The sequence below is a fragment of the Lithobates pipiens genome, unplaced genomic scaffold, assembly GCF_037356315.1.
Source record: "Lithobates pipiens isolate NorthernLeopardFrog02 unplaced genomic scaffold, aLitPip1_a1.2 Scaffold_19, whole genome shotgun sequence".
NCBI lineage: Eukaryota > Metazoa > Chordata > Amphibia > Anura > Ranidae > Lithobates > Lithobates pipiens.
Genome location: NW_027507764.1, coordinates 320,575,869 through 320,588,191, shown reverse-complemented (window position 1 = coordinate 320,588,191; position 12,323 = coordinate 320,575,869). Strand labels below are relative to the sequence as shown.

At 42.1% G+C, this 12,323-nt stretch overlaps 1 protein-coding gene across 2 annotated transcripts in view; it reads left to right on the top strand.

Annotated features, from left to right (window-relative positions):
- Positions 1 to 12,323, top strand: part of CDH9 (cadherin 9) — a 406,872-nt gene that overhangs the window by 356,193 nt on the left and 38,356 nt on the right. For both annotated transcript variants that reach the window (XM_077492039.1, XM_077492040.1), the window contains exons 8-9: positions 2,158 to 2,294; positions 3,872 to 3,993. In XM_077492039.1, coding sequence (XP_077348165.1) covers positions 2,158 to 2,294; positions 3,872 to 3,993 — 259 coding nt within the window. The remainder of the gene's footprint in view (positions 1 to 2,157; positions 2,295 to 3,871; positions 3,994 to 12,323) is intronic.

Genomic DNA, 12,323 nt, shown 5'->3' with positions numbered 1-12,323 from the left:
TTTGGATTGAAAGCACCCCGCTAGTGGCTGTAAATCGGTGCAAAAGCATCGCTTGAGCAGCGCTAAAGTGCCACTAACACGAGCCGGCATTTTCAGTGTGAATGCCTCTTTAATGAAACTGTTGCTATGCACCTGGGCTTCACACATCTCTCTGCGGATGACGAGCCTTTAGGAGGAGGAAGAGATTGTGCCTTTATTGTGGCCAGGCCGGTCACTTTTTAAAGTCTTGTCTTACCCGTCTAGGGAACGCCTGAACCTTGAGGTCCTGTCATGGACAGACCTTAGGTGGCCTTGTTTCATCCCCAGTTATCCAGAAGGATAAGCCCCTGGTTTCGGTCACCCTTTCTTTGGCTGAGCCATCTATCGAGATACAGGCTCTAATCGACTCTGGGGCTGCAGGCCTGTTCATTGATGCTGCATTTGCTTTGCAGCACTCGCTTCCGCTGCAGCTGCGTGACACTCCACTTGCCATGAAGGCTCTTGACGGGAGACCTTTACAGCCTGCCCATGTGACTCATGAGATGGTTCCATTGTCCATGGCCGTAGGGGCTCTTCACCATGAGATAATCCAATTCCAAGTTATTTCCTCACCCAGGTTTCTGCTGGTTATTGGTTATCCTTGGTTACATCTTTTGATTGGCTCCGTGCTGAGGTTCTCTCCTGGTCACATCACAATTAACCATCTCCTGCGGTTCTGATTAAAGACTGGCTTGCTGACATCCCTTCTGGCTCTCTATCCTGCTTGCTTTTGTTCCACTTGGATCCCTGACTTTTGGCCTGGCTGATTACCCAATTTGGTTATTGAACTCTGGACTGGCTGACTACTCAGTTCGGTTACTGGACTCTGGCTATGCTTTGACTATGCTTACTCTATTTACCTTTTTATTTTTATTTAATAAACAAGTGTGATTTAATTGTACTTTTGTCTCGCTCTGATTCATGGTTTCAGACAGATATAGGGTCCTTAAAGGGGATGTTTACACACTCCATACTTGCCCAGGATTTATGTTCATGTTCACCAATATCTAAACAGGTCTAGCACATAAGCTTTGTAGTAAATTAAGATATTGAGCACTCTCATTCCTCCATTTTTCCTGTGCTTCAATATAATTGAAAGGGAGCACCTGCAGCAGATTGTGGTTCCATATAAACTGTGTAAACATAAGAGAAAAAAAGTATGTTGGTTGGGGATTATTAAGGTGCAAAACAGGTAGAGCAGTTTGGGAAAGAGCAACATTTTTAAAGTCGCTATTCTCCACACAATTGAGAGTTGCTGGGTTTGCAAATGGGAGAGTTGTCTGGAGAGTGAGTCCAGGAAGGGTTTGAAATTGTGGTAATATAATTGTGCAGTATGTGTGGTTAGTTGGATGCCTAAAAATGTCAGAGATGTAGGGGCCCAAACAAAGGGAAATTCCTTTACTTAATAAAGATTGCAAGGGGGTCGAGCAGAGAAGGTGTTTGAAAAGGGCCAACATGGGAAATCAAATTACTAAGACGTCTGGTGGCATCAAGAGCAGAAGAAGGAAAGGTACCAGAGGAAGAAGCAAGATTGAAGACATCTTGTAATTTTTTGGGAGAGATTGGAGAGTTTCTAATACTCATTTGAGAATCCATCATCTCCTGGGGATTTTTGGTTAGGTAATTAGTTAATAGTTAAGCAGATTTATTGAGTTGTGAATGGTTGGGAGATTGTATCAAGTTGGACAGTTGTAAGAGTGGGTATTTTAACTTTATGATTGAAAGCATCAATAAGTGTAGGAGAGGGCTGGGGAGGGGGGGTAGTTTCATCTTTATGGAGGTCATACAGAGATTGGTAATATTCCGCAAAAGCATTTGCAATATCTAATATCTTTACATAACCGGGTCCTAAAAAGTGGGATTTTCTTAATATGTTGATAACAGCACTGACTGTTAATAATAAGCCCAGCCTAATATGCTGGACTTATTCTAACAGCCTAGGCTGTTAGTAATAAGCCCTGCATGATGTACTGGACTTATTACGGATAAGGTAAAGGAGTTGTGTATATATATATATATATATGTAAACATAGATGTGAATCTGTAGAATCACATTCAAAGATTATTGTAAGAAGTTGTGTCACCTCTATTAAAATAATTTTTGTTTATTATAGTAATGATTCAGCACCTTACTTACAGGTATAGCATTGACCGTAACACAGACTTGGAGAGAATATTCAATATACACTCAGGCAATGGTTCTTTAATTCTTGCTAAACCACTTGACCGTGAATCAACACCATGGCAGAACATCACAATAGTTGCAACTGAATCAAGTGAGTTAATAATGGTTCACAATCCAAGTCTTTTTGAAATTGTTACATAACATAATTTATTTTTAATGTTTCATCAAATTAATTATTTACCATGTTAAATGAAATATTCAACTGATTGCAAGTTACATTTCAAAAACAATGTTCTTTATCTCTAAACTACTAAAGTGCACAAAACGTATACAATAAAATGTTATATTCTCACGGTTTCCTTTTTTTAGGTAAATTACAGTTCTTGATAACTTTTTGTTGTTGTTTTTTTTTTTTTTTTATTTATATTCTTAATATAAAATATATTCTCTATATATGAAAAATTAAGTTAAGAAAAAAAATGCAATACTCTCTAAATTATTAATTGGTTCTTTAGGCAATATCCTGGGTACTTTTTGTCCTACTTAGCTTAATAGACAGCAAAGCTAAGAAACTTACCAACCCATTACTTAATATACATTTTTTTCCTACAGTAATAAATGAAATTGTATGAATTGATTGCATTATATTATCAGAAATCTATTTCAGAACAAAGTGCTCCAAATATACATCATTCTCATTTTGAAATGTTTTCAAGTTTGACATCTTTGTTCTGTTTAGAACATTGTTATTGAAGTAAAAAAAAATAAAAATAACTGAGTCATTTAAAATCTTTTCAGAAAACCAAACTTATCAACTATGCAACTAAAATGTTCATTTTACTTCTCCTGAAAGGTCCTGAAAGAGCAAGTCTTTCAGGACCCTAGAGCTGACCCTAGAGCACCTTTGTAAAAAAAAAACAAAAAAAAAAAAACAATCACATATTACTTTTCTAGAAACCCATACAAACATAAAACTTGAAAAAAGAAAGAAAATAAACAATGGGGAAGAGTTAGGGGCAAATAGATGTTGCCAAAACTGTATAGAATGGACCAATAACTATGCATTTGGTGACAGCAAGCCATGGTAGTAAGAAAGGAAACTGTAGAAACTGCAGAAAATCACCATTGGTCAGGGAGAGAGCAAGTCATTACAGTTTAAGGCAAATGTAAACTTTTCTTGGAGATGCTTAAAGCATTTGTCCAGCCATACAGTAAATTTAGATTGGGTAAGAAATGGTACCCCTGAGAGTTTTACTAATATCTGGAACTCTATTAGAGAGAGTTACCCTCACTTATCGTTTTAGTTAACCAGATGGGGATTAAGAGGAAACCCCCAAACAAGTATTAATTTAAAAAAACATTTTTTATTTTTTATTTTTTTTTCAGTAAATTAGGGAAAGGTTTTATATGCCTTTGTCCAGGTGATTGAACTCCCTCAATGGTTCTAATCCTTTCTCAGTCTATCTAATGTTCCAAAACATTTTTTGCTGAACATGTAACATATCAATAGCACATTTCAGGGGTGGTGGGGGTGTACTCTTGTATGGCTTTTAAGAAACAAATACATATATTATATACTGTATGTATTAACTGGAAAACAAATGCCTTAGTTATTTAGAGCGGACTTATTATTGTAGCTAACCTCATCTCAAATTTAAAATAAATATGCTGAATAATTGGTATATTTTGTATAAATTACTTGTCTTGGTTTATTTATTTCTTTTGCAGAAAATCCCAGACTCAGTAGAAATGTACAAGCCTATATTAAAATACTGGACATTAATGACCATGCACCAGAGTTTGCTCAACATTATGACACATTTGTATGTGAAAATGCAAAGTCAGGTCAGGTAAGTGACAACACTGTAAGTTATTCAGTGATATGTATGATGGTAAAATAGCTCTCTGTATATTTCACGTTTAAAGTTTTTTTTTTTGTTTTTCAATATTTTTATTGAAATATATTAGAAAATGGTGAACAATTCATAAAGAGAAGACATATTGTCATCTAGAGCGGGGAAGGCTGGCTCCAATATCGTTACAGAAATTAAAACAACTGAGTAGTAAACAGAGCAATGTGAAATAATGTGAATACAGAATGAATGAGTATACAATACAGGATTACACATTTTGAAGTGGTCAGGGCACTGGCTCTTGGTGAGGGGATTCTTGTTTCTCCATGTTAATGGAGGAGAGGTCAGATGCTGCTGGCTGATTGGGCAGCCGTTTCCGTTCTCCCAGTTCCCGGCCGGTGCCATTTTGGTGAGTGTGCTGAAGGGGCTGTATGAAGAAGTCCAGCAGATGGTGAGATCCCTTAGCCTGGGATCTTTTGTGGGACATAGTTCAACGGGCGGCCTGAGTGTTCCCCTCCTGTCTGGGGGCAGATGATTTTGCTGGGCAGGCTGGAGAGGCTGGATGTCAGCATGAAGGAGCAGAGCCTGGGGATTATGTGCCCATCTTCTCCTGTGGCCAAGCCATGCCCTCTCACATCTAAAGTTTTATTCTTGCCATGTACATTTATGGCCTGTTTTCTAAACTTTATCATTGACATTTTTGCCATTATTTTATGTTCTCTCTTTTTGAGATTACTGAAAATATGCAAAGAATAATAATAAAAATTGACACTAAATACATAGTGAGAGTATTGCTAATATATATATACTTTAAAGCAGTATCAACTCTGTTATTGCTTACTGTGCATTGAGGGTCTCTTGTACTATCTTATGCTTTAACAAAGGCAATAAAGCTAAAGAAAAAAATATTCTGGCTTTTGGTCAGTTGTATTTTTTTTTTTTTGTTTATACTAATGTTTTATATTTTAAAGTACAGTATGTGTATTTGAAATGCTATTTACAAATAAACATTTTTGCAGAGTGTATATATCAAACTGTTATTACATTGCATTCTAGGCTTTTCAATAATGCAGAAAGATTTGCCTTAAGTTAAACCCTTTATTGATTTAAATTATTAAATAAGCACGTTTTTGAGATTTCTTAGGTCCCTTCTTCTGGCTTTATGCAAAAAAAAAAATGGTTATGAAACAATTCAATTATTAATAACATACAATGTTTTTTCTTAACAAAGTTGAGCAATAATGGCTAGTGTAAAAGGCTACATAGATAGTAATCAGGGCTTTGGGGTGTTATTGGACAACTCTGGTAAAGTGCTGTATCTCATTCAGTGCAACAAGTGCAACCATGGATGTTACATTGATGAAGCAGAACAGCCATTCCAAAAAAAATAATTAATACACATAGATACACTATAAAAGAACATGACGAAAATGATTACTAAAAAAAATTAGAACATCATTTTTCACAACCAAACCACTATATGGAAGACATAACTGTTCTGGTTCTTAACCACTTCAGCCCAGGAAGGATTTACCTCCTTCCTGACCGGGCCATTTTTTGTGATACGGCACTGTGTTGTTTGAGCACAACATCAAACAACCGTGCAATTGTCAGTTAAAAAAAAATGTATGTCCTTTTTCCCCACAAATAGAGCTTTCTCTTGGTGGTTTTTGATCACCTCTGTGGTTTTTAGATTTTGCGCTATAAACAAAAAAAAAGGGACAATTTTGAAAAAAAAAACACAATATGTTTTGCTGTAATAAATATCTACAAATTTAAAAGAAAAAATGTTTTCCTCAGTTTAGGCCAATATGTAATATTCCACATATTTTTGGTAAAAAAATAAGCATATATTTATTGGTTTGAGCAAAAGTTATAGTGCCTACAAAATAGGGGATAGATTTATGGCATTTTTATAATTTTGTTTTATACTAGTAATGGAGGCAATATGAGATTTTTATTGAGACTGTGACATTGCTGCAGACAGATCAGTAACTTTTGACACTTTTTTGGGACCACTGACCTTTATACAGCGAACAGAGCTAAAAATAGCCACTGATTACTGTATAAATGTCACTGGCAGGGAAGGGGTTAAAACTATGGCGCGATCAAGGAATTAACTGTATTCCCTCAGTGTATTCTAACCATGGGGGGGTGGGTCTGCCTAGGGGAGGAGACTGTGTGTTCCTAGTATATAGGAACACTGATCAATCTGTCTTACACACACAGATGCTCATTCTGGCTCTGTCAGGAGCAATCACGCATGCCGGGCACGTGCATTGGCTCCTTAGTACCGTGGCCCCTGTACAGCTACGTCACTTCACACAGAAGAGCCATTCTGCCACTGTCAAATGATGGCGGGCGGTCAGCAAGTGATTAAAGTAGAAATTCACTTTTTCAGTCAACATTGTTTATTTTTAATCTTCATGCTGCTAGCATTAATAAATGGATAGGAAAGTATATCATATTTACTTGTTTTCAACTTTTTTTTTTGCATTTCTTCAGTTACTTCCTGGTTTCTTGCCTAGGCAAATTATGTCATTCATCCCAGGAGTCCTCAGGAGGGGAAGAGAGGAGGAAGGGTTTTCTTAGTTAAGCAAACTCTCCTGCATGCATGCTTGAGCTAAGGGAAGACGAATTCCAAGAAGTAAATGCTTCATGAATCCTTTGTTATTACTCAAGATGGCCACGGTGAGAAATGCAAAGTGATTTCTCAACAAAAAAATCAGGGAGACATGAATGTAAATGGGGGGGGGGGGGGTGTTTGTTTTGAATATTAAATATGAAATAAATAATGTTTGTGGTTTGTGGTGTTCAGATGCAGTAAAGATCCACTTTAAAGAAAAAAATAACAATAAGTGCTCATGCACACGGACGTTTTAAAAAACTGGCTGCAAAGCAAGCTCCGACGCCTGGAAAAATCGGCATTAAAAACGCGATTTTTACCGCGTTTTGCATTGGCGTTTTTGCGCGTTTTTTAGCATTAGCGTTAAGTAGCGTTTTTTAAGAAACACATCTCTTGGCTATAGCACTCAGTAAACAAAGAAAATATGTTGCGTGTTTATGCGAGTTTTTGCGCGTTTGTGCGAGTTTTTGCGCGTTTTCCCGCGATTCGCGTTTTTACAGCTCTAGCTCCGCGCCACAGAACGCACTGGCCCTGGTTTTTTTTTACAGCTTAAAAACGCCTATGCCATTTGCAGCTCAAAAACGCCTAGGTGGGCATGAAGCCATAGACTAACATGGACAGGCCTTTTTAAGCTGCAAAAAACGCTCAAAAAAGCGGCTGTAAAAACGTCCGTGTGCATGAGGCCTAAAGGAAAGGAAAAACGAAAATATGAAAAGTATAGCATTGAAATAAGGACAGCAATGACAATAGGTTCTGCTCATCTGTGAAAGGATTAATGGGGTTGATTTAACTCCCCCTCCCCCCCCCCCCCCCCCCCCGTGAACAAAGTGCAGCTTTTCTTACATTTTTTCCATTTGTGTGCAAGCAAAAATGCTGTCTTTTTCCTTTGCATGTGATTGAATATTCTGTGCAAAGTAATATTTCACCACATTCACTAATCTCTGGGGAAAGGTCTCTTGCAAAGTGAACAGCCTATGTGCCTTTAGAAGATCACTGAATAAGTACATATGATACATCAGATCACAGAGCAATATCATGACAGTATGATAATTGAACTTGAGACAAAAAAAAACCAGACTGAACGTGGACCCCGGATTTCTAAATCACTATCAAATTATCCTCCCTCCTATTCCACAGCCCCCCTTCTCTAACCCATATCTTTTTACCATACATGTTTTCCAAAGATTGGTGTTTTTGCGGGTCTCCTCTTAACATTTACTAAACTTTTGTTTATTAGTACTGCTTGGACCTTAGAAAAAGGGGTAGACCCCCAAATATGACAAATATGTAACTGTTAGAAAAAAAAAAAAAAAAAAAAATATATATATATATATATATATATATAAAAAGGGGCGTGGTGTCCGAGCCCCAAGAAGGCCGTTTATACTGCAAGCTCCGTCACACAGCCAGGGGAATCCACATCCATCAGACCTTAGACTAGACTTGGCAGCAAGCATCTACCTCAGCAGAGCCCAGATAAACCTCAGGGATGCAGAGGAGAAGAAAAGAACTGGAACTGCTGCCACAGTTTCGTAAGCGGCCAGGCTTCTTCTCACAGCCACAACAAAATGGCAGTGGCATCCGGATGGAGGAATGGAACGGCAATGTCGCAGCTGCAGTCTCTTCCTCAGATTGTGGCAGAACTGGATCGGAGAACCCCCATAGTGGATCCTCATCAGCAGCCTCCACACCCACAACCAGAAGCCCTGCCAAATCCAGGCAGCACACAGAGTCCCCACAAGATGGCCCTCAGCACCAGGACATGGAGGTGTGTGGACACAGCTCCTCACAGACGCCTAACACGCCAGAAGCACCAGACCCCATAGCTGGATTCCCTACCACAGGACAGCCAGTGTCTGAAACAATGCTAAAGAACATGCTGATGTCCTTTAGATCATCACTACACAATGACATGCTCTGCACTAGGGATGTGCTTCGTGTTCGAGTCGAACATGCGTTCGACTCGAACATCAGCTTTTCGCCCGTTCGGCGAATACCGAACGTTATGGGCCATTCGCGCCAAATTCGCGTGGCGCTCACGGCCCACAATGCACTGCGCCATCGCAGTTCATTGCTGGCTCATGATTGGCCAAGCATGCACTGTGACCCCACATGCTTGGCCAATCACAGCGCCGACAGCGAGGAGAGCCATGATTGGCCACAGTCAGGATGCCTGTGGCCAATCATAGCTCAGGCTGTGTAGTACACGCCCCACACTATATAAGGCCGCCAGCGCGGCGGCCTTGTGTAGTGTGTTGGCATCTGTAGGAGTTAGTGGGTGTTCTGTGTACCTTCAACACAGTATACACCGTTCGTTATCGGCCGATTTTGCGTTCTTGCTCTTCTGTAGTGGTTGTTGTCTGCGTGCCCTGACCGCAGTATACACCATTATATCCACCTATATAGCTAGATATATTTCTCTTTTTAAATAGAGCTTGCAGTCAGTTGTAGGAGATTGTGCGTGCTGTCTGCGTGCCCTGACTGCAGTGTACATTGCTATATCCACCTATATAGCTAGCTATCTTGCTCTTTTTAAATAGAGCTTGCATTCAGTTGTAGGAGATTGTGCGTGCTGTCTGCGTGCCCTAACCACAGTATACACCATTATATCCACCTACATAGCTAGCTCTCTTGCTCTTTTTAAATAGAGCTTGCAGTCAGTTGTAGGAGATTGTGCGTGCTGTCTGAGTGCCCTGACCACAGTATACACCATTATATCCACCTACATAGCTCTTCTCTAATTGAGCCATCTGCCATCTGCAGTAGTTAGTGGGTGTTGTGTGTGCCTCTAGCACAATACACACTATCCAAATGCTGGTTTTCCCATCTCCCTTCAGGCCATTATTATGTCTGGAAGGCCAGCAAGGAGAGGCAGACAGGTGCGAGCCGATAAAAGAGGGCAATCAGGCTCTGTGTCTAGAGACAACAGTGCTGGTCGTGGACGCGGTGCATCGTCATCATCAGCACGTGGCCATGGGACACGCTTGTCCTTCTTTTCGGCAGCTAGACATGTTGAGCCGCAACATGCCGAAGACTTGGTAGAGTGGATGACCAAGCCCTCTTCATCCTCCTCATCCTCTCTCACCCAGGCTCAGGGTACTAGCAAAGCAGCTGCCAACGCATCGTCTTCCCTCCTCTCAATGTCATCATCAGTGACTCCTTCCCTAGACCCACCACGTCCTCCTGAGGAGTCTCTTGAACTCTTTGAGCACAGTGTTGGGTACATGCTCCAGGAGGATGCCCAGTGTTTTGTAGGCTCTGATGATGATACTCAGCTAGAGGAAGGCAGTAGTGTGAGCGCAGAGAGAGGGGATGCTCAAGAAGGACAGCAATCTGGCAGTCATATTCCACAAGCTGCAGCATACTGTCAGGTTTGCTCCAGCGATGAAGAGGGAGGGGATGATGAAGGCACTGACTCCACGTGGGTGCCTGGTAGGAGAGAGGAGGAGGAGGAGAAGGAGGAGGCACATGTCCAATGAGGCAGGATGCCCTCCGGGGGCAAGCTTAGGGGCAGCACACTGACTGAATCACACCGCAGAGCTCCGCCTGTGCAGGGCGCTGCCTCTGCGCATTATTCTAAAAGTTCTTTGGTGTGGGCCTTTTTTGAGACGAGTGCATCAGATTGCACCACTGCTATTTGCAACATATGTCTCAGACGTATCTCGCCTGGTCAAAACATCTGCTTGACCAGACATATGTTGACCTGCCATGCAGCTCGTTGGCAAGCGTACCTCAAAGACCCACACCAAAGAACAAAGCGGACCTCTCCTTGCTCCTCATCAGCTGGGATCTCCAACCCCACTAGACCTTCAGTCCTCTCTGAAACCTGCTCTGAGAGGAATGAAGGTGTAGAATTAGGTGTGTCACAGCCAAGTGCTTCCGGGCACCCTGCTCACAGTACACCCATGTCCGATTATAGCAGGCAAATGTTCCTGCCCCAGCTGCTGGACCGCCGAAAGAAGTTCACTCCCAGCCATCCACATGCCCAGCGGTTGAATGCTAGCTTGGCTAAATTGCTACACTTCAACTGCTGCCTTTTCAGTTGGTAGACTCAGCCCCCTTCTGTGAGTTTGTACAATGTGTGGTTCCTCAGTAGCCACTTTTTCTCACGGAAGGCAATTCCGGCTCTCTACCGGCAGGTGGAAGGCAATGTCCTTGCCTCGCTGGACAGGGCAGTCAGCGGTAAGGTGCATATTACTGCTGACTCATGGTCCAGCAGGCATGGACAGGGACGTTACCTTTCTTTCACGGCCCATTGGGTCACTCTTATGGCAGCTGGGAAGGATGCAGGACAAGGTGCAGTAGTGTTGGAGGTTGTTCCACCACCACGCCTCCAAAATGCTACTATTGGTTGTGACACAATTCTCTCCTCCACCCCCTCCTCTTCTTCTTCCTCCATGGCCTCTTCCAGTGCTCTGTCCTTAGAACCAGCAGTGCTCCGTAGGTGTTCCATTGCCGTGCTTGCGCTGGTTTGTTTGGGGGACAGGAGCCACACTGGGGCAGATATTTTGTCAGCTCTGCAGGGGCAGGCCGAGAGGTGGTTGACACCACGCCAGCTTAAGCCAGGAATGGTGGTTTGCGACAATGGCACCAACCTCCTCTCCGCCCTCCAACAGGGACAGCTGACCCATGTGCCCTGTGTGGCTCACGTCCTTAACCTGGTGGTGCAGCAGTTCTTGGGCAGGTACCCGGGCTTACAGGATGTCCTGAAGCAGGCCAGGAAAGTCTGTGTGCATTTCCGCCGATCATTTAATGCCTGTGCTCGGCTGGCTGAGCTCCAAAAGGAGTTGAACCTGCCCAAGAACCGCCTTATGACATGCCCACCAGGTGGAACTCAACGTTGGCCATGCTGCAGCAGCTGCACATGCAGCAGAGGGCCATCAATGAGTACCTGTGCGACTATGGCACCAGGACAGGGTGAGGGGAGCTCGTTTTTTTCTCACCAAGCCAGTGGGGCATGATCAGGGATGCATGCACTGTCCTGTCACCGTTTGAGGGGGCCACAAGGATGGTGAGCAGTGACAGTGCATGCATCAGTGACACTGTACCTCTTGTCCACCTCTTGGAGCATACGCAGTGTGGAATAATGGACAGGGCACTTGAGGCAGAACAGAGGCAGGAATAGGAGGACTTCAATGGAGACATACTAGCCCTCAACACCTTTCCATTGGCCCACGTGTATGCGTCGGGCACGCTGTCCAAACCTTTTAGAATATCAAACGGTACACTCCAGGGATGTCAATTGTCTCCCCTTATCTTTAATTTGTTAATGGAGCCTCTAGCCACCAACATCAGACATAACCCCAACATACATGGTTTTATGATCAATAACCGTAAACACGTCATAAGCCTATTCACAGATGATGTGATTTTAATGCTCACAAAGCCAGTATCTTCCCTGGAAAAATGCATCTCATCTATTACAAAGGTACATACCTAGGGATTAAACTTGCCTCACAACCTGAACAATGAATCAAGGCTAACTACCTGCTGCTAGAATGTAATTTACAACTGGGGCTACAAAACTTAAGTGAACATACACTATCATGGTCAGGAAGACTGGCAGCCTTCAAAATGCAACTCTTACCCCAATTAATTTATATATACCGCACAGCACCCATATCAGTTCCTCGAAAAATATTTTAAGAGTTACAAGCTACACTTTCAAGATAGCTTTGGGAGGGCAAGAAAACCAGGAGTG